We start from the raw sequence: 25,019 nt of genomic DNA on the forward strand, positions 1-25,019 counted from the left end.
GTTAATCCTAAAAATACGAAATATTTTAGACAAAATAAAGTAATAATATAATGTTTTGAGATGTCTGATCATATTAGACTTCATACTGCACTGGGCAGACAGTTCGGCGTACGACAGCAAAATATCGCGAAAGCGTCTGTTGTAATGTTCATATCGCTCTCGCGATACTCTGATGTCATAGGCTGATGGGTCTGCGCAGCGCTGTATGAAATCAAACATATCTCTTGACATATGCGAGTTTTGAGCCTCTCGCCACTCCGTAGCGTCTCAGTTTTTCTCCACGTCGCCTGCATCTGCGCACTGCGCTCTCCTCTCCTCATCAACTTTCTTACTTTAAATAAAAATACACCGAAATTCCTGCGTGAAGTGACATAAACCGTATGGAAATATGTTTAAGAAACTGAAGCAGAAGGTGATAGAGGAGCAGTCACCGCACAGGAACAGTCCGCAGGTCTGTGTGTGCACTTTGTCATGTAGCATATATGCTAACAAAACAAAACATCAAGTGTACCTTTTACTTCATTTCTGTCGGCTGACATTCTTTACTATACTTTTAAAGACTTGAAAAGAGAACTTTACCAAAAAGTGCTTTGATAATTACTTGTTTTTTTTTTAGGTATTTAACATTGTTGTACTATGTATATGTGCTGGTGTCAGTCAGTAATAACATAGTAACGTTACCTGGTCTCATTGGCATAACTGTGTTAAATTTGGAAAACTCAGTGCATGTCCATCTTACCATATCTAAAAAACATTGACATAACCCCAAAACCATACATCTTACCATGGTATATACAAGGTAATGTCTAATTTTTCTGCCCTGGAGAGGTCATACATTATTAAATGTGAATGGAATTTTTAATGTAAGTGCAAATGTTTTTGTTATGTGCAAACAAAATTCATCAACAGGCCATGAAAAAGGAATGGAAAGGTAACATTCAGAAGGTCTGGGAAGTTTAGGAATTTTATTGGCACATATTTAATGTGACAAACCTCAAACCAGCCTGACCAGTTAAACAGACCCTAAACATGTTTCTCTAAACAGGCTATACTTGACACTGAGCAGATATTGAATGCTCAATAGTGCAAAGTAGTTCAAAACATATTGGTAATGTAAGAAAAATAAAAAAATTCAGATCAATATTAAATGAATCAATTGAACGCTTCACACTTAAAGGGGTCATATTATGAGATAAAAAAAGTAAAATAAGTCCCCAGTGCTTCTATCAACCTAGAAAATGTGAAAAACATCAACCTAGTAACTTCGTTTTGATATGTCAGAAGCGGATAATAACGCCCCTTAATCTGCACTATCCAACCTTGGCCCTGTCATTTAGTGCAGGGATCAGGGTAGGGTTGCACCAGTCGTTCGTAAGTTCTTACTTAAACTGGGACGTAAAGTCCAAACTAGAGGCTTAGTAACTACTAGCTAGTTTATAACTAACTCTGTACTTTATTCGGTTGCACCATTTGTTCTTAAGGCAGAACGTAGCTAGTAGGTCGTAAGCTCTCCGTAAAGTAATGCGTTGTCGCATAGAATGACGTCTATTTTTCTCAACCCAATCACAAGCCTTATAATGGGTAAACAGGAAATAGTCTGAACAGTACGTATATTCAAACTCATTGTTGACTCGCCTAAACTGAAAGTTAAAAAAGACGTTAAAGCAAACGTTATCGAACTCAAAACATTACACTTTTAATTGAAAATCTCTATCCCACACATGGAGGAGAAAATAAACAGGAAGAAATTTTAAATCTTATTTTAATTGATGGATACACAGAAAATTAATCAGTTCTTGAAAAGTCGTTGACGAACTTGCGGCTCTTCATAAATTATACGAGCTCATCGATGTAATCTAATCTGTCTGACATCTTATTCCAATCGTTATTCATGGACAGAGGCTTCCGTAAATATTTAGTTACAACGTATTGTTACGTTTAAACTAAGTTTAATGGTGCAACGCAAAAACATTTAGTAGTACGTAAGTTGTAATTTAGTGCCCATTTACGTTGTAACTAGGCTATGTTGTAACTTACGCACAGCTGGTGCAACCGGCCCCAGCTCATTTGCATTTTAAACGACACACCCAAAAACGGCACATTTTTGCTCACACTTACAAAGTGGCAATTTTAACATGCTATAATAAATTATCTGTATGGTATTATGAGCTAGAACTTTTCATACGTACTCTAGGGACACCAAAGACACCACTAGACACCAAAGATTTATTTTACATCTTTAAAGAGTCTTGTGAAATGTCCCCTTTAAACAAGGAAAAAGTCATATTTTCACACTGTGACCTTTTTAATAATGTGTCATGATTTGCATGAATTGATGTATAATGCTCATAACTACCTCCAGCAGGTGAACTCAGCAGAGAGACGCACTAATCCTCCATTTCTGCATCAAGATGCCCCGCCCTCCCCCAGTGACAGAGAGGTGAGCAGAATAAAAACATTTCTCAACATGTATCATCCGGCCGCTTTAACACTTCACATATGCTCTTTTACTCTGCTGTGTAGTTATAAAGTATGTGACCCTACCTGTAAAAAGTCCAGCTACAGTCTTTTGTCTGATTTACTGTTTTCTACATAAAATCATCTTACGTAATGTAACGAACATTATGTGAAAATATAACCTTGATATCTTTAATAGTGATTGAGTAAGATCATGCCCATGGTTGAAATTAAAGTGAAATCACACTTTGATCCTCCTAATCTCATCATTAGATTGAGACTTTATTTTGGGTTTCACTGGCAGGGTCACAAATTATGAATAAGAATTTGTTGTAGTTATAAACACATGCATATTACAGGATAAAGCTGACAGTTTTATGGGTGTTTTAATGCAGTCTGCTTATTGTTAATTACTAGCTTGTAGGAGGATGATTTACCGGAGTATATTAACGTAGACACAGCATAAGACAGTAAAATTGTATTTATAATCAGTCATCAGTGCAGCATTTATTATGGAACTGTGCCTTTGGTATTAAACAAATACTAAATAATACTTTTGGTTTAGCAAATTTTAGTAAAACATATTTTGTTTTTTGATAAAGTATTTTTTCTCTTTGTATTTTTTTTACGTCGTTCTCTGTGTTTATTTGTGATCACTGTAGACAGCAAAATTAAAGCATACATTTTTCTGTCATGGTTCTGTAGAGTCAGAAGTGTCTCTGTCGCTGTAGTGAAAGATTAATGCTGGCAGATGGAGAGTTGAAATGTCTTGCTTATTATAAAGAGAACATCACTGACTGATAATCTCCAGCTGGTTGGTTAACATGTGACATGATGTTATTGTAGTAAATGTGGGCTAATAATAGATGATTTCTGGCTTGTGACATTAAACTCCTTTCAACTGAATTTGAACTTTAAAACAGATGAAGATCTCCGATGCGAAGCCTTATAAGTGCGTCTGCCATTTTTTTTACAAATTAGCATTTTTTGTCAGGCTCTTATGTTTAGGTTTAGTAATTTCACTTTAATACCAATGATAAGGTTATTAATCAGTAATTAGAATGCCTTATTTTCAAAAATGTCACTTTAGTTATTTCATTGGTATTTACTGTATTTTTCGGACTATAATTCGCTCCTGAGTATAAGTCGCATCAGTCAAAAATGCGTTTTGAAATGGAAAAAACATATATAAGTCCCACTGGACTATACGGCAAGTTATTCAACTAAACAATAGCACAGGGGTGCGCTTCCCAAAAGCATTGTTGCTAACCTGTTAGCAACTTAGTTGGTTGGCAATGGGAAATTGCATTGCACCCAACAAAGTTGCCAACTTAGTTAGCAACGATGCTTTTGGGAAACACACCCCAGAACAGCAGCCTGAATAGGTGTCCGTATATGTTAAAGTAACATGAACAGTTATTTACACGATAAACAATAGTATACAGAACATACCTGAGAGGCTGAAAAGGCTAAATTAACAGGACAAGCCAAATCAAGTTTAAAAAGGTCCCAAAGTCATTCCGCATCACTGAATCCATTGAATTACATAAATACAGGAGCTGCACAGAGCGAACTCTCGCGGCTGTAGACGGTAATGGTTTCTCTTGGTTCATAATAATTTTGACATATAAGTCGCACCTAACTAGAAGTTTCAGGACCCGCCAAACTATGAAAAAAAATAGGGATGCTCCGATTAATGCCGATCTCCACTAATAATACGTGGCCGATCACTATTCTGAATTGGACAGCCGATCTTATTACAGCTATTTCATGTACTAACTTACGGCTTTTGATCAGTAAGTCCTTATCTATCTAAGTTTGAGTCGTTTATAACATGCATTTGAAAAAGCACACTCGTCAAACATAATTATTAAACATATTCTTTTTTATCATGAAAATACCTGAAAAGGTTTGAAGAACAGCAATATAAATATATCCTTCAGCCATTTCATGGAGCTGCGTGTCATCATAGCTGCGTGTGTATTGTTCTTCGTCTACAGTGCATTTTGAGTTTCTGCACGAGAGCGCCCCCTGGCATTTGGATGTAGCGGCATTTCACCGTAATTCATTGAGAAATATAGCAAGCATTATCGGCCGATCGATCGGAGCATCCCTAAAAAAAATGTGACTTATAGTCCGGAAAATACGGTAATGCATTTGTGACTGTCTTTCACTGCAAAACCCTCTAAGTGCATGCAAGCTTTTTTGCAATAACCTCCATTCCTAAGATTTAGTAAACAGATGCAAAATCGCAAAAGATGGAACTGCAAACATTACCAATGATGAAGGTCAGAGTTAAAAATGTAAAAATAATGAAACTGAACCACACAATAGGGGGCGCTGTGATGCATGTGGCTGCCAAACATTTATTGTTGTGTTCAGGCCAAGTACTTAGGAGGGACCCAAGTTTGAAACCGTGCACGGTGAGGACTGCTGAAAAATCGATGTGGCATTTAATGGATTCTGCCTACAAAACGGTATTTCTGAATGACCTGAGGCAGGGATTAAGCATATAATACGTTTCGACTGCATTCGGTTAATATCATTATCTCATTTTTGACACGGGTGGCGTTTAGAGGCTTTTCATCTGTAATCTTCAAATAATAATGCATAAATTCTCTTTCTGAAAAGTAATGGACATTGACATGTCCACCTTGATGATTAATAAGGGAAAATATTTTTCTGCCAAGATGATTTCTGTCGGTTTAAAATCACATGATTTTTTTTTTTTTTTTTGAGGAGTAAACCAACTAGACATTGTTTATGCCCCACAATAATTCATTAATTTTAATTAGAACTAAAAAAAAATCTTTGTCAAAGCAGATGTGTATAGACTGTTTCATCGGATGCACGTGGTTGACGCGATACAAGTCTGGATCCGAACTTAACTTCCGGTTTCGTTTTTTTTAAATGGTGTGACTAGTTGCCAAACTGATCTTTTGAACCAATGTCTCGTCGAAAATAACAAATGTTTGGGTTTCCTAGGTAATCTATGTGTTGTTGTTTTTTTAATTGCTTGTTATATAAATAAACTACGTTTAAAGAACTTTGTTGTTATTTATTCTTAGCAGAGTTTACCGGAAGTTACGTGCGGACCACGACAGCCGCTTGTTTATGTTGTTACTGCTGAAACTGTCTATTGAAGTCATTTTGTATGTATTACAGTTTTTATATATTTTTAAATAAATTAATAGATCCAGGAAAAAATTAGTTTGGCCCTTTAAACGTGACTTTAAGGAAAAGAAACTGGGCAGAGGTTTGTACATTTACCTTTCTCACATTTTCTGTTTTTCTTTCTCAAGTTTCCATCTGAATGAATTCCACATCATCTCAGCATTTCTTCTGTGCTAAAGCGGCTAGCTTTACCTCCTTGATGTCTCTACTGAAACATGCACCAATAGTACATCTTTAATTGATGTCGATCAATAAAATATAAAATATACGTCTAAAGTATGGGTCGGTAGAGACGTCAACAAGTGTAACTTTGTAGCCGCAGTATGAATGGGCTCTGAATTCTCTTTCTGTTTCCACAGATGTTTCTCTCTCATTCTCTGGCTGTGTTACCTCGTCTCATTCACTGTGTTGTTTTTCTCATTGCTGTGTGTCTTTACTTCCTGCTCCCCATCATTAACGCGTTGATTCGTGTTGGGGGGTTTGGTCAGCTGCTGGCCGGGATGATAGCAGAACCTGCTTTACTGTCCGAGTATACTGTCTTTGCTCTGGACAACTTAAAACGACCCAAAGCGGCCCAGGTGCCCAGTGTGGTGAGTCTGTCCTCACACGTCGCCTCCTCTTCCTCACCCCTCGAGTAAAACAAACCCGACAAACCTGCCGCCCAGATCTCCTGTTATGTTTCTCATGCCTTTGAGGGTTATGGGCTAGAGGAGACCTGGTAACACCTGCTTACAGCTTTTGTTCCTCATCGCTCTCTTTCCTGCATAACTCAAAGGCACTGAGCTCCTAACCCCTGCATCTAATCTCTTACGTATTTTGTTAGGCCTGTTGTGGGATGGTAAGTGCTTTTGTCTCCTCTGCAGTTTTTGCCCTTGGATGCTTTTCTTATTTAGCATTTCTAGGAATGAATGTTATCGGTTAATTCCCTGAACCTCTCCTTTAGAAGATCTTCTATAGTATCCTCATAGATTTCCCTCTGTTATCAAATGTTGAATGTTCCCTTGTTGCCTGAAAGTTCTTGGGATTTCTTTGTAAATTTGTTGGGTGAAACAACTATTAAATCATTGTAGGTTTTCTTGTTTTCTTTTTCTAGCCACACGGTGAGACAAAGTAAAAAAAATGGTTCCAAGTTGTTGCAGGGAGCCCTTGTGAAAGGTCTTAATATGTATCATTTATGTACAGATATGTATACAATTTTTTACTAATATGTACCTGTGAGGTACTAACATTAACATTTTTAGCGTCAAATGTGTACTTTTTCAAAGGGTACCGCCCCAGTGACAGCTAAATATCATTTTTTTTTCTGACTGTGCTTGTCAGTTTTATACTTTTTATACTCATGCAACAATTGAATTGTATGAAGTTGATCAAGGGCTAAGACAATATGATTTGCAGATTATCTATAGAGCAAATATAGAAAATGTATGTTTTAAATAGTTTATAGCAAGTTACCCCACAAAACATTGCAACAGAGACTTCATATGTCAACTATCCTGAGAAAATCTGTAGTCAATAATGCACAAATCACTATTGTTTAAATATTATCTTGCTCTGGGGTCAGCATACCAGTGCTAATGGCGCAATCATGTGTTCATGTAGATGCACGACTGAACAGCATCTTGTTATATAAACCAGGCCTTTTATATTCAAAGATAAATAACTACACAGTATAAGTTGGATGATCATCAAAACTTCATTTAACTGTTTGATATACAAGTTTGTATTAGAGGGTTTTTTGTTTCAGTAAACACTAGTGAACATAAAGGTATCAATCTACAGTATTATAGGGGTAAACGGGGCACAAACTAATACAGGGTTAATTGTAACACAGCTGTTTTACATAGTTACACAGGTCAGAGGATTTTGTGCTTTTTGTCTTTTTCTCTCAATTTGAGAAGATGATCTCCTGTGAATTTGTCATAATTTTTGGTTAAGATACTGGACAAAGAGTGTTTTGAAGGCATGAAAGTAAATTTCCTCATATATTTTTACGATTTGAAGTTGATGAAGTTGGGTGTGTAAATCACCAAATCCAACCTTTACACAACCTTAATCACTGGCCTGTTACCCATAACATGAGTTACACTGCTCCCTCAGTGTCTATTGTGGTTATGGCTTTGCTGTCCAGATGGCAAGTACAGAAATGAGTTAGGATTTGATGTTTTTTAATGATGACTGACCTAAAAATGTAACTTTGCAGATTGTAAACATGTGCTAACACACACTTAGGGCCCTATTTTAACGATCTAAGCGCATTGTCTAAAGCGCACAGCGCAACGTCTAAATGGGCGTGTCCGAATCCACTTATGCTAATTTAACGACGGGAAAAATGGTTTGTGCGCCGACCGCACGGTCGAAAAGGTTTTTTTTTAATGATTAATGGGAGTATTTTGGGCGTAACGTGCAATAAACCAATGAGAGTCTGGCGCTATGTCTAATCCCTATTTAGATGACAGACTTTGTAAACTTAAAAACTAAGAAAACAATCCAATATCATCAAAAAATAATTTACAAGTATGTAAGAAAAGGTTTGTACTGTAAAAATACTTTATTTGTAACAAACAGGAGATAAAGAATTTACAAACGGGCCTCCGCAAGGTTCAGCACTTGGACAGCGTCAGTTTTTTTAAGCATTACTTAAAAATGTTTCTCATCTCACCATATCCACAGGTACAGAGTCATCATATACAATAAATTCGTCAGGTAGCATTTAAAAAAAACATTTAAAACAGATGCATTTGTTTAAAGCAAAGCATTTATTTACTTACCAGGCTACAGGTGAAGCAGCTCTTTGTGCCTTCTAATGTCTCATAATTAGTCCTCATTTATGTCCAAGAGACTCAATAATAATCTTTTACATTCAATCCTTTAATCTTTAAAAGCGTCATATTTAAAAGCGTTTTTGTGCTGCTGCGCATTCATGAATGTGTTAAGCAAACCCGCGTTGTCGTCCCGTTTAGGCGCATATTACTAATGCGCTCTTTAAATAACAAAAAAACACATTGCGCAATTGACTTTAGACTTTAGACCAGGTTTTTGTTGGTCAATAGTGTAGTCTATTTTAGTTGCCTCAAAATAGCAACGCGCCAACAATGCGCCTGAACACACCTAGTTTTCAGACCAGAACGCCCATGGGCACAAAAGGGGGCGCAAATGCATTTGCTATTTAAACAACGCGGCGCTAAACGTGAAAATGATACAGTGTTTCCTCTAGGATTTTTTTCAGCTGTGGCGGCAGGGGGCGCCCATGATGATTATAAATGTACATTTTTTTTTTTAAGTAGAATATAGGCTACAGTAAACTAACATGCTAACATGTACTTTTTATCATTTTCATGCTGTCATTTACTTTTCCTTATATTTATAGCATATTGCTTTTCTATGTTTGATCTAAAATGTATTTTCTTAAAAAACGTTACATAGCTACGTACGTAGTTCGGATATTTCATTGTAGTTTTAATGTAGTGTGCATTGCAAGTTGTGCTCGTGTTTAGCGTTACAGAGCTGTTGCAAACTCACGCACAGTCGGACAGTCCTGTTTGATAATCCGCACCGCTGTGATTGACCGAACATCCATCAGCAGCAATTTTATTTCACACCCGGACCATTTGACATAAAGACCCCGAGCCGGTCACACCGCAAATCGCGCCGTTGAATAGAAACCTTTAACGGTCTTCAGACAGATCTTAAACACAAAGCACGGGGCCATTTAAAAACGAGTTGAATTTTGGTCTTGGATGTTAGACCCGCATTTTACTCTTGTCTATTGAGTCCCGACCTGCATCTACAACGCAAATGACGCGCGAAAAGCCTATTATTACACCCGTTACATTAAATATTATGCGGTTCACCCGCGGGTACCCCGACCGTGCTGTTTCGTCTGAAAACAGATAAAACAGTCTCACCGTCTGCCTCAAGTTTCTATTACCAACGTTCTTCTCTTCCACGGGAATAATGCAAGTTTCCTTACAAACAGATTCGACTATTAATGTCTTGCAGTCGCATATAAGTAGTATTCAGTATTTAGCCTTTTGTTTTTGGACAAATATCATATCATTTAATGTGAAACCGAGTGTCGATCTAAAGCACAGAAGATTGATTGACAGCTGCGGTCAGCAGCGCGCTACTGCGCTTATAGCCTATATTCTGAATAACATGACCACATAAGTTGATAATATGAGTACAGTGATTCCAAATGAATGTCCAAAAAAACTCGTAATATGTTAAATCGAAAGTTTAATAATGTCTTTTCTCGCAGCCCTGCGCTGCGTCCGTGTATATGCGCCGCTGAACATCAAATGCGTGATGACCTTGCACCCTTAATTACCCTAAATTTATAGTCATAAAGATAAAAGTAAAACAATATTCGAAACTTCAAATAATGTATTTTTATTTGTGTAAACTCACAATAAGGAGAAAACTTTGTGCTTATTTAAAATCATTAAAAACATGACGTGCTTTCTGCTGCTTTGGTCAGCGCATCACAAAAAAAAACAGAAACTCAAATACTTTTTTATTCGTTTTGTCAATTTAATTATTATTTAAGTGTAACATATTTCGTAAAGGCTTATTTATTTTATTATTATTTCTCAAAACAGAGACGTAGCCTAATCATCCTCTGTTGATTTAAATCTATTTGTTCATTAAACTAAACCCATGGAAGAAATTATGATACTTTAGGAGATTTATTTATTAATGAGTTAACAACGCGAATCCAGAAAGGAATTTATTTCTAAGACAGCCAGTCCATTTCTGTAGCTTTTTTGCGAGCTGCCGCTGTGGGTTTTGTCTAGAAGGGATACAGCAAATGCCGAAAAGTTAAGGATTAGATTTGGAGGTAGGATTATTAGGATGAAAACAGCGGCTCTGGCTAAATGAGACACAAATACATCCTACAATCGTGTGAAATTTTGTGTTTAGAGTTGGGTTTGGTTGAAGGACTAGGATAAAACAGTGGTCATCCAGCGAGATTTCGTTTGCTGTATCCCTTCTATCCACAACCGCAGCCGTGGCGGGGATGTTTTAGGCATGGCGGGCCGCCACGGTAGAATGTATATAGCGGAAACACTGTGATAATTGCGCAGGGTGGAAACTGGCGCTTGCGACACTTGCGTCGCGCATTGCGCTGCATTGCGCCGGGTGTAAGATAGAGCCCTTACACACCAAAAGAAGTGGAAAATATATATACAAATAAACTGTGCATTGTGTTTTATTTAAAGTTAATAATTATTTACAACATCGTTTATTCTGACAGGAAATTTTAAGTGAGTAGATGCTTTAATATTATATGAAGAATGAATTATATGAAAAATGTGTTTTCTATACCAAGAAAGTGACAAGATGAAAACCACAATTTTCTTTTACAAACTTTCACATAGCATCTTTAGGTTATGACATTAAAAATTCAAATCCATCATTTGATTATCAAAGATGTATTATAAAAACTGATTATTTTTTCCACAAAATACAATAAATCCATGATTGTATCCATGAGGTTTTGAATCAAATTATAAATGTGCATTCATCTTTGCCATGTTATATTCATTTAGTTGACTAGTGGTATACACTGATAAACAAACATTAATGGCATTAATCAAAACACTTACTTTGTCATATTAAGAAAACTGTCATTACGGCGGGCATCCATGGGACGTCGTCGCTGAACTTTTTTGACAGCGATCAGCTCTACAATGTTTTGGTCCTGTTTTCATTGCCGCATGGCTAAAATAATGGAAAGTTTTTCATAAGATCAATGTGTTAGCATCACAGAAGCTTGATGCTGTTGTGTAAGAACAAGCAACAGCCGGCATTTTTCTATCGCCTGAGTGGCTTACGTTTCTTCCTCGCCACAGAAAACCACCACAGGTTTATCAATGCCATCAAAGTATTATTTTGTTTTTGTTTGTTTGTTGATCACGAAGTACAAAGTAGATGAGGAAAACTAGGATTCTGTGTAAGCGCTGCCATTGTTGTTTACAATGCGTGGAATGGTGCGCTGTGATTTGTTGAGCGGATTTATTGCATTCTGCAGAGAAGGAGGAGTGGCGTTTTGGGAGAAAAGGGTGAAAAAGATGACAGAATAACACTGCGGGTATCGGATTTTTTGTAAAATTCAGAATTTACTTTTTAATACCTACCTGATAAAATACCGAATTTGGTGGTAACTAATAAAAAAGGTGTTTATCACGTTTTGGAACCAAACTCTTCATATATTTTACAAGGAATAAATGCTTAGTTGTGTAATGTCTTTTAGTGCCCTGTTGTATATTACAGTATGATTAGGTAAACTGATTAGTAGCAATGCTTTTGCCAACTCCCAAGATTACAATATTTGACTATTTTCACATAATGATTTTCATCTGCTTGCTTGCTAAGTCCTGTACTTCAGATTTGTATTTGGTCCAATACTGAATAAAAATTTCAGCTGTAAATTCATAAACTCCTCTACTGGAAAATAATGGCCATTTTGTTTATGACCTTGTTTATGGTCTCACAATGGACCAGGCCCATAAAAACATTGGACATTTTGTTGAGCGTCTCATAATTTGTAAATCTGTAATGAGGCTTGTGTCTTTGTATATTATCAGGTCTGTCAATAAAAACAGTACCATTGCCTTCTTGCGTTGACCATAGCCTGTCTAATTCCTGCAGATCTCCAAACACACATGTAACCGACTTTTCTAGTGGGTTTGGTGTATTTGCTTTGTCTAAATGTCCAACTGACAAAGCCGCTAGTGTAGTGCTGCTGTGTTTAACCCTTGTTTGTTTTTTATGCAGTAGAAAACTGTCTGCGATATGTGTTTAACCCCTGTGTTCCTCTCTGAGTTGCATGAGGATGGGTTTAACTAGAAGCCCCTGCATTTCTCGTAGCAAAAACTAATATTGCTCCCAGAGTAATCGGGGTGCAGCACGGTGGGCTGGAGGAAAACTAACCAGACTGAAGGTCAAACCCTTAAGCAACTTTTAACAATTGTCATTGGTTGTGTTCTTGTGCAGAGCCTTGCTAGGGCGGCGGGCAGCTCTCCTAGAGGAAGTGTTAATGGGGATGGAATCACCTCTCCTCAGGTAACTGACATTTATGTAGCTCTTTATTTTGTCATTTAAAATGTTTCGGATCTGTAAAATTAGGAGCCTGGGGCGTGTTCTCACCCAGTCAGATCCAACAAAAGTGTCGGATACAACTGTGATGTGAGAGTTGTTTCAAAAGGACTTTCTGTTGTGAGCATATACATGCCAATATGGTGACAGTATAAAGGTATTTGCAAATGTGTATTATAGGCATGGTCCAGAATGAGATTTTGGTCAAAAAAATTCCATGGTTTCACGGTGTTGCTGTATTTTCATTGCAACACTAAATTCTTTTATTCTAACTTTTCAACTGAACAAAATACATTTTATTTTTAAGCCACATAGGGCTGCATAACATCGAATATAGCAACTAATCGTATGCAGAATAAAGTTTTTGTTTACATCATATATGTGTGTGTGTATTGTGTATAATAATTATGTATATACACACACACACACACACACACACACACACATGCATGTAACATTTTAAGAAAAAAGATTGTATATATTAAATATTCAAATTTATGTATAATATAAAATTGTATATAATTATAAAAATGTTTATACACGTAAATATTTCTTAAATATATACATGCATGTGTGTGAATTTATAAATACATAATTATTAGGGCTGTCAAAATAAACGCGTTAATAATGCGTTAACGCAAATTAATTTTAACGGCACTAATTTTATTAATGCGCAATTAACGCAACACAGTAATTTGCGATTAATCGCGAGTTATCTCATGAAATCATGCGATTAATTGCGATTAAATATTTTAATCTATTGACAGCCCTAATAATTATTATACACAATACACACACATATATGATGTAAAAAAAAAAAATTTTTTTGCAAACGATAATTTGCGATTAGTTGTTTTGCAGCCCTAAAGCAACGTACAACATATATGCCAGGTAAAAATAAAGCCTTTCAATTTTAATGTTCTTTAAAAAAAGCAATGTTTGCAATGCATATTAAAGTTAAACATCAAATCCATTACATTATTTATAATTTCATTAATTTTTTGTAAACACAGCTCATACCTTGGAAACGGTATCACAGAAAATTGTAGCGGTTTTGAAACCTTGACTCTTTAAAACCTCGATATTAGACATGATGAGGGTATGACATTTCTTTTTACATCACGGCAATAGTGACCAAAATCACAACGATTATCGTGGTTTTGTTAAAAATTTCTAGAAATTTAAAAAAAGTACTGATGCAAACCAAATTTAAATAGATTTCACATACATGTAAGTGCACTTTTGTTTGCGTAAACATCATATAAATAACATAAACATTGATCTTGGTACATTGGGGTTATCTATTTTAGATAAAACGCAAGGCAGTAAATCAGATTTTTATATAAACACAGGACAAATCAGCAAGTCATCTGTCTGAGTATGTTGTGAGAAATCGGGTGTACTTTATGACCCAGGAGTAAGCTGCACGACACCTGCGCTCACAGCAATCGCGGAAGAAACAAACAGAGTCAATTGAGGACCTGTACTGGTCCGAAATGGTCTGAATACCCCTTAAGCTAGCATTATGAAGACTATTATTATACGAATAATTTATTGTTAAACAACTTCAGATAAATGCAAGATGGAGCTTTCCTCAAAAGCCCCTGCATCTGCAGTGAAAGAAAATGTTGAGAAATGATTAATTGGTTAATTATTCAATTTATTTCGCTCCTTCCATAATTTGATCATTATTCAATCTAAAAATACCTAACATTTTTTGTTTTCCAGAAAGAGGAAACTCAATCTCTTGCTCAGAAGCTTCAGCAGAAGGTTTCCTCCGTAGAGTCTATGCTCCGGGGATCAGGCCGTGTTGAAGGACTCTTCCGTTCCGGCTCACGGGACAGTCTGGTCAGAAGCTCCTCACGTGAATCCCTAAATCTCATTGGGGAAAATGAAGCCCAGGCCCCAGCATATGACCCTCCTTCAGACATCGAGAGTGAGGCAGAAGATCTCCCTGCAGTCGAGAGTCTGTCTAAAGAGCAACTATTAAACCGTCTGCATAGGGTTGAGAGAAGCCTTGGCAACTATAGAGGAAAATACTCGGAGGTGAGCAGATGACACTACAGATATTGTACTGGTAGTGTACACCTTGAACAAACATCTATTACAAGTGCTCAATCAGACATATTGCTTTAAAGCCAATCCTAACTAGGCCTTGTTAAAGCTTGTTTTGGCACATTTTATGCTGTTTGTCCAGGCGCTCATCAGAATCCATTTACATTTCCAGGCATTGTTGCCATATGCATCTTGTTTTTGAAAGATCCTTTTTGCACATCAAAATGAAAAGATAAATTTAATTGTGATTGAAATGTTAATAAAACTGTCATTCAACTCTAAAGCACTATATACACACAGGGAAAAGTGCATTACCATTAGTGTCTGGCGATGGGTTTTCCGTGCCACAAGCTTTTATCTGCAAAGCATGTCTGCGCTGAGCCTTAGGTGTTTTAATATGATTTTAATGATGTATGTTAGCTATCGTCCGATGCAATTATTTTCTTACTTCAACAATATATCAGGCCAGGACTTCAAATCTGGGCTCAGAAAACTAAAAACAAGAGACAGATTACTTGCTTGATTAGTTTCCATGTTGCAGATTTGACTCATTCAGAGTGGCTTATCGGTTTAATTGGGATTAAGACCCTAATGATTAGTCTTCACTACCCCAGAAAAAATTATTATGATAGTTACTGGTGCTTACTTATGAAGTGTAACTCACAGGGTTCCCACAGGTCTTTGAAATCCTTGAAAGTTTGTGAATATATACATATGTAGATACAGGTCATTGAAAATGCTTGAATCTTTTTTATGTAAGAAGTTGTCTGAAAAAAAAATCCATATTATTCCCTGTGTAGTGTATGATAATATCATAAAAATATAGACTTTTTAAGCACACGTGCTAAACTCTTTGCTTTGAATGTTTATATCTACTGTATGTGAATGTTGTTTCATACCAAAATGCTTTTTTGCATAGTTGCGTTTGACACATGAAAACGTCTCGGGTTACGTATGTAACTGTTGTTCCCTGAGAAGGGAACGAGACACTGCGTCTTCCTTGTCATACTTCCTGCGTCACTGTAACATCGTCTTTGGCAATATTTCAGATAGCGATATACTTCCTGGCTCCAGTGTCACCCTGCCTTTGTCGTTACGCCTCACCATTGGTTGAATTTGATATACACATTCAGACGCACTTACCCCTGGAGGCGTCCCCAAAGTGTCACCGCAGTGACAAAGCGCGAGTTCCCTCAAAAGGGAGCTGTAACAATGTATCTTAAAAGGTAACATGATGTAACCTTGCTCTCACTTGAAATGTGTCCCCACATTTAGTCCTTGAATTTGAGGGTATTAGACCTGGAAAGTCCTTGAAAGGTCCGTAAATTTGAAGTTAACTAAGATGTGGGAACCCTGAACTCGTTCAGCGCTGATGTGCTACAATCATGATACTTCTGCTTTGATGAGAGGAAGGGCTGCACAATATATTGCTGTAACATCAATGTGTGTATTCGCAATAGTCCCGTTACAGAATATGCAGGGTAAACATGTATCAGTCTAAACTAGCATTATACCTGTCTGATATGATGTAATTTATTCTGATTCATGGCTTCTTGGTTACACAGGGGTTTTTAAACATGACGAAATGATGAGTGCAACCATTTCTCACAAGTTGTCATCCCAGAGCTTTATGAGAAATCAAGGCACAAGTTGAAACAATTTTGTATTTTCCATGATGATGCAGTGTCCTACAAAAATTCTAAAAATAGAGCTTTTTTAAATCATGTGGTGAAACTATCCTATGTTTTCCCATTTCGAAATTTTGCACAAAAAATAGCAAAGCCATTTCCTCCAAAATCGTGCAGCTTTAAAGGAATATTCAATTTTCTTAAAAGAAAAATCCAGATAATTTACTCACCACAATGTCATCCAAAATGTTGATGTCTTTCTTTGTTCAGTCCAGAAGAAATTATTTATTTTGAGAAAAACATTGCAGGATTTTTCTCATTTTAATGGACTTTAATAGACACCAACAATTAATACTTAACTCAACACTTAACAGTTTTTTTCAACGGAGTTTCAAAGGACTATAAACAATCCCAAACGAGGCATAAAGGTCTTATCTAGCAAAACGATTGTCATTTTTGACAATAAAAATAACAAATATACACTTTTAAAGCACAACTTCTCGTTTAGATCCGGTCGTCATGCGCTAGCATGACCCGACGCAATACGTCATCACGTCAAGAGGTCACAGAGGACGAATGCGAAACTCCGCCCCAGTGTTTACAAGTGGGGTTAAAGAGGACCGTTCTACGTTGTTGTATGTCAACTGATACTAATTAATGTCTTTGTGTCAGTTTATTGTTTACAATGGTTCGCAAATGTGCGTTTTATATATGTAACACGTGACCTCCCTACGTCACTACGCATTTACGTTAGGTCGCGCTGGACCGGACCTAAACGAAAAGTTGTGCTTTAAAAGTGTATATTTGTTATTTTTCTTGTCAAAAACACCCTTATGCCTCGTTTGGGATTGTTTATAGTCCTTTGAAACTCCGTTGAAAAAAACTGTTAAGTGTTGAGTTAAGTATTAAATGTTGGTGTCCATTAAAGTCCATTAAAATGAGAAAAATCCTGCAATGTTTTCCTCAAAAAACATAATTTCTTCTCGACTGAACCAAGAAAGACATCAACATTTTGGATGACATTGTGGTGAGTAAATTATCTGGATTTTTCTTTTAAGAAAATGGAATATTCCTTTAATGGAAGGTGTGTTTTTCCATGCATACCCTGTGATTCAAACCCCTGACCTTGGCGTTGCCAGTGCCATATTCCATCAGCTGATCACTAAATGCACATCTGTCTTGTTTTGGATGTGAAATCTACTGAATTTTAGAGGAGTAGTCTGCTTTTAAATCTTAGAGAAATTTAAATCTGTATTACAGTTTGTGTAATGCTTGCTTTGAGAATGTGTACTGAGATAATTTCAAAAGTTATAGATCAGTGAACTTGACAGAAAAAACATGCAGGTAAAATGCTTTTGATCTCATTAAAGTGATTATTTGAACAAATCTGTCTATATAATGTAAACCTGTGAATGTGTACTTAGGTTATCAGGTGTAATAGATGCCAACTGAGATGCATGTCATCTGATTTTCCAGACCACCAAAATACATTCAAGGTTACATTAATATCAGGTGTAGAGGGTTGTTTGTTTTGGCTGACTACTTCTAATCTCCCATGAAATGGCTTGATGAGCAGTTTTGTATGCTATTGGTTTGTTTTGGCCACTTTAAGAAAAGCGCCTGCATTTCGATGATCTCAAGGTTAATAGACATGGAAAAACAAAAATTTTCATTTCATAAAAGGTGTTAATGGGGGTGATTATTATTGCAAAACACAGGCAGAGGGAGACTTTGATCAGTCGGTTTTAATATATTTTAGAATGACTGTGTTTTATATATATATTTTTATTTATATGTGTTTCTTGTTTTCTTTCTTTCTCAGTTGGTCACAGCATACAGAACAGTACAGCGTGATAAAGAGAAAACTCAGGTAATTTTCCATTCTGTCCATGTTGCAGAATAAATTACTTCAGTTTCCCTGCTGCTCCAGGGAAATTTCTCTTTAATAAGCCGCTGTATTTCTGTTGTTAGTATGAAAGTGATAATAGTACTTCATGCATTTCTGTCTCATTGATTTGTGTCTCTCAGGCCATCCTGAGTCAGAGTCAAGATAAAGCTTTGAGAAGAATAGGAGAACTCCGAGAGGTATCGCTGCTTTCTCAATGTCATCTTTTGTTTATCTTTTAATTCTTCGATGGACACTCAACAGTCAATGTTTTTTAACGGACATCAGAAAGAGCATTTGCTATGCATTGATTTCCACAGTGTGATGTGAAATAATATGGGTCTGGACTTGTTATTTACTAAAGACTAAGACCAATGTTACTATTTAGCATTACAGTTTTATTGCTCATATGTAGGGTTAGGTGTTTGAATAAACACCTAGGTGTGGTTTCCTGGACAGGGCTTAAGCCTTGTCTCAACTAAAAAAAAAACAGCTTGCACTGACATTTCTTAAAATATATATCAGTGCTATTGTTTTGTCTCAAGATGCACACCAGTAATGTTTATTCGTAAGGTATGTTTGGAAAAACTGCTTAAATATCCTAAAATAACTTGGGCTTAATCCTGGCTAGGAAACCACCCCAGTTCCTAGCCAGGAAGTTTAATATTAGTTCACTCTAATTTTAAACTTCAGTATTAAACATTCAGAATGATGCATAACAACACCTAAATTCTTTCCTCATTCCAGGAGGACAGATGGCTCATGTGCTATCATATGCCGCTGTATACTGAGTCTATCATTTAACATTAGACTATTTAAAGGGGTCATGGCATGTTTCTTTTTTATTATTTTATAATGTTCTCTGAGCTGTACGTATAATATTACTCAATTTATCTTTTGCCGAAAAACATACAAATTTAATGTGTTTATGACCATTTTCCATCCTCTGATTGAAACCGTCTGATTTGTGTGTTTCCCCTTAACTGTGGGTTCACACCAGCCACGTTTGAGGCGTCAACTTTGTGTGTACCGCGTCTAGTTTGAACATTTTGAGTTATCGAGACATTCATGGAAGGGGCTTCTGGGACTCCGCTCGATTTCTGTAATCACATCACTACTAGAGCAAGCTTTTAATTATTTAACGCGGCACATTTTTCCGGCAAAGTTAAAATTTTTCAACTCGTGAGTTTCCCTTGGCAACGCTCAATTCGCACCATTCGCGCGAACTAGACACGCGAATGAGGCAGAATCGCGTCTACCGTGCCGCGCTAAACGCCTCATTCACGCCGCAAGACCTCCAGACGCGCGTCAATGCGTCTTCACCTTGACTTTACATTAAAACCACTCGCGCTTGACGCCTCTACCGCGGCTGGTCTGGACGCAGCATTAGAGTGTTTGGCCTGGCTTAGTGTCCCGCCCACTTCTATGATTGACAGCCTACATACTGCAGCTACCAGGCATTTTTACTACAAATACAGCTTCTCAAATGGTCTTTGTAAGCACATTGTGCCACTATAAGGACAGATTAAAAATATAATACCAGCGTGTTTCTAACACGTACTGTATGATCTTGTGTATATATAATGGGATATGTGGGATAAACAGGTTGCAAAATAGTATTTAAATAAAATGCATTACTTACAGTTTGCTGGATTTTTGTTTAGTCCAAAACGATATGCACACAAGTTAGCGCTGATACGACAGTGTTTTCGTAAAAAAAAAATGCATTTCTCTTTGAGTTCAGGGTCCTATATAAGTCCTACAAAGATGCACAATATTCAGGGTTCCCACGGGTCCTTCAAATCCTTGAAAATTGAAAGTTTGTGAATCTGTGGGAAATAATTCAAGGCCCTGTTGAAGTTTTTGAAAATATACATACATAGATACAGGTCATTGAAAGTGCTTGAATCTATTTTATGCAAGAAGTAAAAATCATAAAAATTCTAGACTTTTTAAGCCCACGTGCTAAACTGTTCGCTTTAAATGCTTATATCTTCTGTATGCGAATGTTGATTCATACCAAAATGCTTTTTTGCATAGTTGTGTTTGACACATGAAAACGTCTCGGGTTATGTATGTAACTCTTGTTCCCTGAAAAGCGAAGGAGACGCTGTGTCTCCCTTGCCATACTTCCTGCGTCCCTGTAACGCCATCTTTGGAAATGTTTCAGATAGTGATATACTTCCTGGCTCCCGCATCACCCTGTCTTTGTCGCTAAGCATTGGTTGAATTTGATATACACATTCAGACGCACACTTACCCCTGGAGGTGTCCCCAAAGTGTCACCGCAGTGACGCAGCGCGAGTTCCCTCGAAAGGGAACTGTAACAATGTATCTTAAAAGGTAACACGATGTAACCTTGCTCTCACTTGAAATGTGTCCCCACATGTAGTCCTTAAATTTGAGGGTATTGGAGCTAGAAAGTCCTTGAAAGGTCCTTGAATTTGAAGTTAACTAAGGTGTGGGAACCCTGAATATTTCTCTGACAACACAATCTTATTGTTATTACAATCTTATCATGATTGTAAACAACTACTCCTTCAGATCCCTGACTAAAGTTCAGTCCCTGAACCCCAATGGGCAGAGCCAACGATAAGATGTTGTGCTGTGTCTTTCTTTGGGTCAGAGAAGGGGGAGGCTGCAGATCAACAATTACATAAATGCTTTTTTTATTGGTAAGGAAGACGTTTCAAATTCCGAAACTTGCTGGATGTATTAATGGTACCAAAACCTTTTCTATGTCAATAGATCAAGGCAAAATTGATTCCTAATGTCATGACCCCTTTAATATTGAATTACACAGGAGATATGTAGAGACGTCTTTGTTTTAGACATTGTTAGGAGAAGTTTAATCAGAAATAATATGCAGAATGAAATCCCTGGTGTTTTGTCATGTGTCTGAACAATGAATAGTGAAAATCACATGGTAGCTTAAAAGTCTTAAATACTCTGGTACTCTAGTGTCTATGTCTGATGTCAAGTACTATGTTGTCCAACACTGTGTTTGTAATGTCAAAATACTGGTGTCTTTGTCTGATGGTGGGTCTGTATCTGATCAGGAGCTTCAGATGGACCAGCAGGCTAAGAAACACCTGCAGGAGGAGTTTGATGCCGCTCTAGAAGAGAAAGACCAGATGATCACTGTGCTTCAGACACAGGTACAGTAAATGTGCTGTGGATTGTGTTTATCAGTGTTATCTGCTAGTGTGATCCTGAAACTGTTTGTTTTCAGGTGTCTCTTCTGAAGAAACGTCTTCAGGCGTCTGGTGGTGTTGTCTCGTCAGAACTTGAGACCTCTACATCCACAGATGCAGTCGATGCACCATCTGACCTTCAGAGCCCCACGAAAGATGAAGGATCGACACTAAATACTGGTTTGTGCCTCCACAAATTTCTTTCAACATAATTACTAAAAATAATCTACACCATAAGTGTTAAATGTGTGTAAATTGGTAAAACACAATAGTCTTACTTGAGCTGTAGCAGTTCATGATCAACTTTCACCAATAATGCGATTATTTCCAATAATAAGAGTAAGGACTTAATCGCAGTAAGATGTTTACGTGACTGGAGCTAACCCCTTCACTCCTGTTTACATGCAGTTTTTATTTTCTGATTATTTGCTAATGATTATGCTTATTATTCACACATAGCCCAATGCAGAGCACAAATGATGAACGCATATGTACTGCCTGTGCACTGTTTTAATTATTTAAATACGTTAATCGACACACGTTCTTATAGACATTGTTCTGTGCCGTAATGAATAAAGAAATATTACGAGAGGTTTGACAGGTTGAGCTGTTTCTGGATAAAGGCAGACTGCTGATAGCGAGTCGTATTGAAACAGAGTTCAAGAAAAACTTCCTCTTCTTTACCCAAGTCTTTACATGGCTGCATACTGCGATCAAAAATGGCGTACACTACCTGTTTTAATGCGATTATACTTGCTGTGATTATGAGATTAATTGCATTATTTTTATCAAAGTATTGTGTTTATATGAGGTAAAGCATAATCACAATATTGCCCAAATCCTAATATAATCACCTTATGAGGGTGCATGTAAACTTGGTCAATGTTTAAAGGATTACTGCACTTTTATAAGAAAAAATCCTTTATTTACTCACCCCCATGTTATCCAAGATGTTAATGTCTTTCTTTTTTCAATTAAAAAAGAAATCAGATTTTTTAAGGGAACACATTCCAGGACTTTTCTCCATGTAGTGGACCTCAATGGTTGCAGCTTCAAAGGGCTCTAAATGATCCCAACCAAGGCATAACAGGGCTCCAGGCTAAAATTTGAGAGTGTGCCACTGAATTTTACATCCAGTCGCACATGTGCGACCAGTAAATTGTGATGTGACACTGAATTTGAAACAGCACATTGTACTTTCTCCATCTATCATTAAAGTATTTATTAGTAATACAGTGGAAATTAGTAGAAATTTGAATATTTTGTTAGCATGTTGATTTACGGCGTGTGCCCCTAAATTTTCTGGTTGCGCCCCTAAAATTTTCAGTTGGGGGCCACTGTGCTCCTAGCCCTGCATAAAGATCTTACCTAGCAAACCGATCGTCATTTTTGCCAAAATAAAAATGCTTTTACACCACAACTTCTTGTCTTGCACTAGCCATGTGATATGCCAGCGCGACTTTTCATATTATGCAAGGTCACACGTTACATATGTGAAGCGCACACTTGCGGACACTTTTAAAACAAAAAAACTGAAAAATTCATCAGTATCATTTCACATACAACAATGTCGAAACGGTTCTCCTTCTCCACACTGGTTAACATTGGAACGGTAGTTTTGCATACATCACGCATAACCTTTCAACGTGATTACGCAATACGCAAGTCTAGTGCAAGAAAAGTAGTTGTGGTTAAAAAGTGTTAATTATTTATTTTTTTGCAAAAATGACCAGTCTTTTCAGAAAAACACTTGAGCTTTTTGGGATTGTTGTGGGCAAAAATCGATGGAATATGCGGGATATTTATGCAATTCTAGGCGATGAAATTGCGGGAACTTGCCAAAATTGTGGGAACTTGCCAAAACTGTTTGCAGCTTTGCCAGCTTTTCATTGATGTTCACATTGCGTAATTACGTCACTTCCTAACATTCCCATGACAACGGGACATGGCTGCGCATGTGTGAAGTAAATGCAACATTTTTCAACTTTCTGCTAAGATATATATGACGTTTTGCTACGAAAATGTGGGAATTATGGTATCATGCAAGCCCTGCATATTTTGCAAGCAGAAATCTACAATTTATGTGGCGAAAGTGCGGCATATTTAAAAAATGCGGCCCCCGCAAAATATGCGGACTTTGGCTGATTGTGCATTGAATCATGCGATCGCATAATCACGTTGTTCCGGAGGGACTGAATGATGATTGTTTTGCTATATAAGACCCTTATGCCTCGGTTGTGATCGTTTAAAGCCCTTTGAAGCTGCATTGAAACTGCAAAACATTGAGGTCCACTACAGTCCACTAATCTTGGAATGTTTTCCTAAAAAAATATTAGTTTTTTCGACTGAACAATGACAGACATAACATCTTGGATGACATGGGGGTGAGTAAACAATCAGAATTTTTTTGATAAAAGTGGAGTAATCCTTTAACTCATTTAACTACACTTATAGCTCAACTTGTAGAGCACTACATTAACAGTGCAAAATTTGTTGGTTTGATTAAAGTTTTTGCCTTAAATACACTATACGTGTATTTCGGATAAAACCTTCTGTCAAATGCTTAATTTGTGTGTATGTATCTGTGACCAGCAGAGGGCAGCAGCGAGCCAGGCAGCAGCGATGTGAATGTTGAGGCTCTTCAAAAGCGAATAAAGAGGCAGGAGAGTCTTCTGCAAAGATGTAAAGATATGATTCGCGCCAGTAAAGAGCGAACGGCACAGCTGGGCAGTGAAAATGAGGTTTTACAGCAGCAGCTGCAGGAGAGACTGCAGGAGCTTGAGAAAGTAAAGGTACATAAACAATTCACACAACATTACAGTACATCTCACACGAGATATCAGTTTGGGTTTGCCAAGTTTCAGATTGGCTGGAAATACCAGAGCTGTTTTCATCGGGCCGTAATGCTGTTCATGACTTTAGGTGCAAATCTATACTTGTATAGAAGTAATTATTTTAAATAAATTGGGTCGATGGTTTGCACATTTGCGTGATAAATCACAACACTTTGTTGACTCAGCTAAAGGTGGTTAGTACTGAAACAGCACTGATTTGTTGTTTATCCATGTTTGGGCCCGTTATTTATTTGTTTGTGTTTATTAGATGTGATGTAACCTGATAGGTAGCAGATTTGATCCCTGTAGGCCTTCATCATTTTGTTTCTGAGCAAAACACTTCACATGGTCTGTCTACTACTACACGTGCTTATAAGTGCATGTGTGCGTGCATGTGTGTATGCATTATTGCAAATGGCCCTTTCATATGTGCCCCATCTTGGGCGTGTTTTGTATCTTTGTTGAATGGGTTCAGGGTGGATCGCTGTACTGTATATCCTGTGGATATGAAGCACGTGTGCTGTGTGTGGGAACCGCTCGCAGCAGGGACAGACAGAGCAGAGGTTAACAGCCCACCCCTCCCTGATTCATGCTGACACGAATTACAGCCCATCCGTAACTACTGTCACACTCACTCGAAACTAAACCACACCAGCTGAACCTCAGGTGCCATGATTTACTCTGGTAGAGGTTT

General features: G+C 37.3%; 1 protein-coding gene across 8 annotated transcripts in view; it reads left to right on the forward strand.

Annotated features, from left to right (window-relative positions):
* Positions 1–252: 252 nt before the first annotated feature.
* golga4 (golgin A4) overlaps positions 253–25,019 on the forward strand; it is a 61,542-nt gene continuing 36,775 nt past the window's right edge. The window contains exons 1-10 of one of the 8 annotated variants that reach the window (XM_055169856.2): positions 253–451; positions 2,363–2,440; positions 6,120–6,221; positions 12,628–12,696; positions 14,458–14,775; positions 18,235–18,282; positions 18,441–18,497; positions 21,357–21,455; positions 21,530–21,671; positions 24,084–24,283. In XM_055169856.2, coding sequence (XP_055025831.2) covers positions 389–451; positions 2,363–2,440; positions 6,120–6,221; positions 12,628–12,696; positions 14,458–14,775; positions 18,235–18,282; positions 18,441–18,497; positions 21,357–21,455; positions 21,530–21,671; positions 24,084–24,283 — 1,176 coding nt within the window. In that variant the 5' untranslated portion in view covers positions 253–388. The remainder of the gene's footprint in view (positions 452–2,362; positions 2,441–6,119; positions 6,222–12,627; positions 12,697–14,457; positions 14,776–18,234; positions 18,283–18,440; positions 18,498–21,356; positions 21,456–21,529; positions 21,672–24,083; positions 24,284–25,019) is intronic. The other 7 variants (XM_055169857.2, XM_055169858.2, XM_073873520.1 and 4 more) reach the window with 7 other exon arrangements.

The sequence above is a fragment of the Misgurnus anguillicaudatus genome, chromosome 11 (genome assembly GCF_027580225.2).
Source record: "Misgurnus anguillicaudatus chromosome 11, ASM2758022v2, whole genome shotgun sequence".
NCBI classification, from domain to species: Eukaryota; Metazoa; Chordata; class Actinopteri; order Cypriniformes; family Cobitidae; genus Misgurnus; species Misgurnus anguillicaudatus.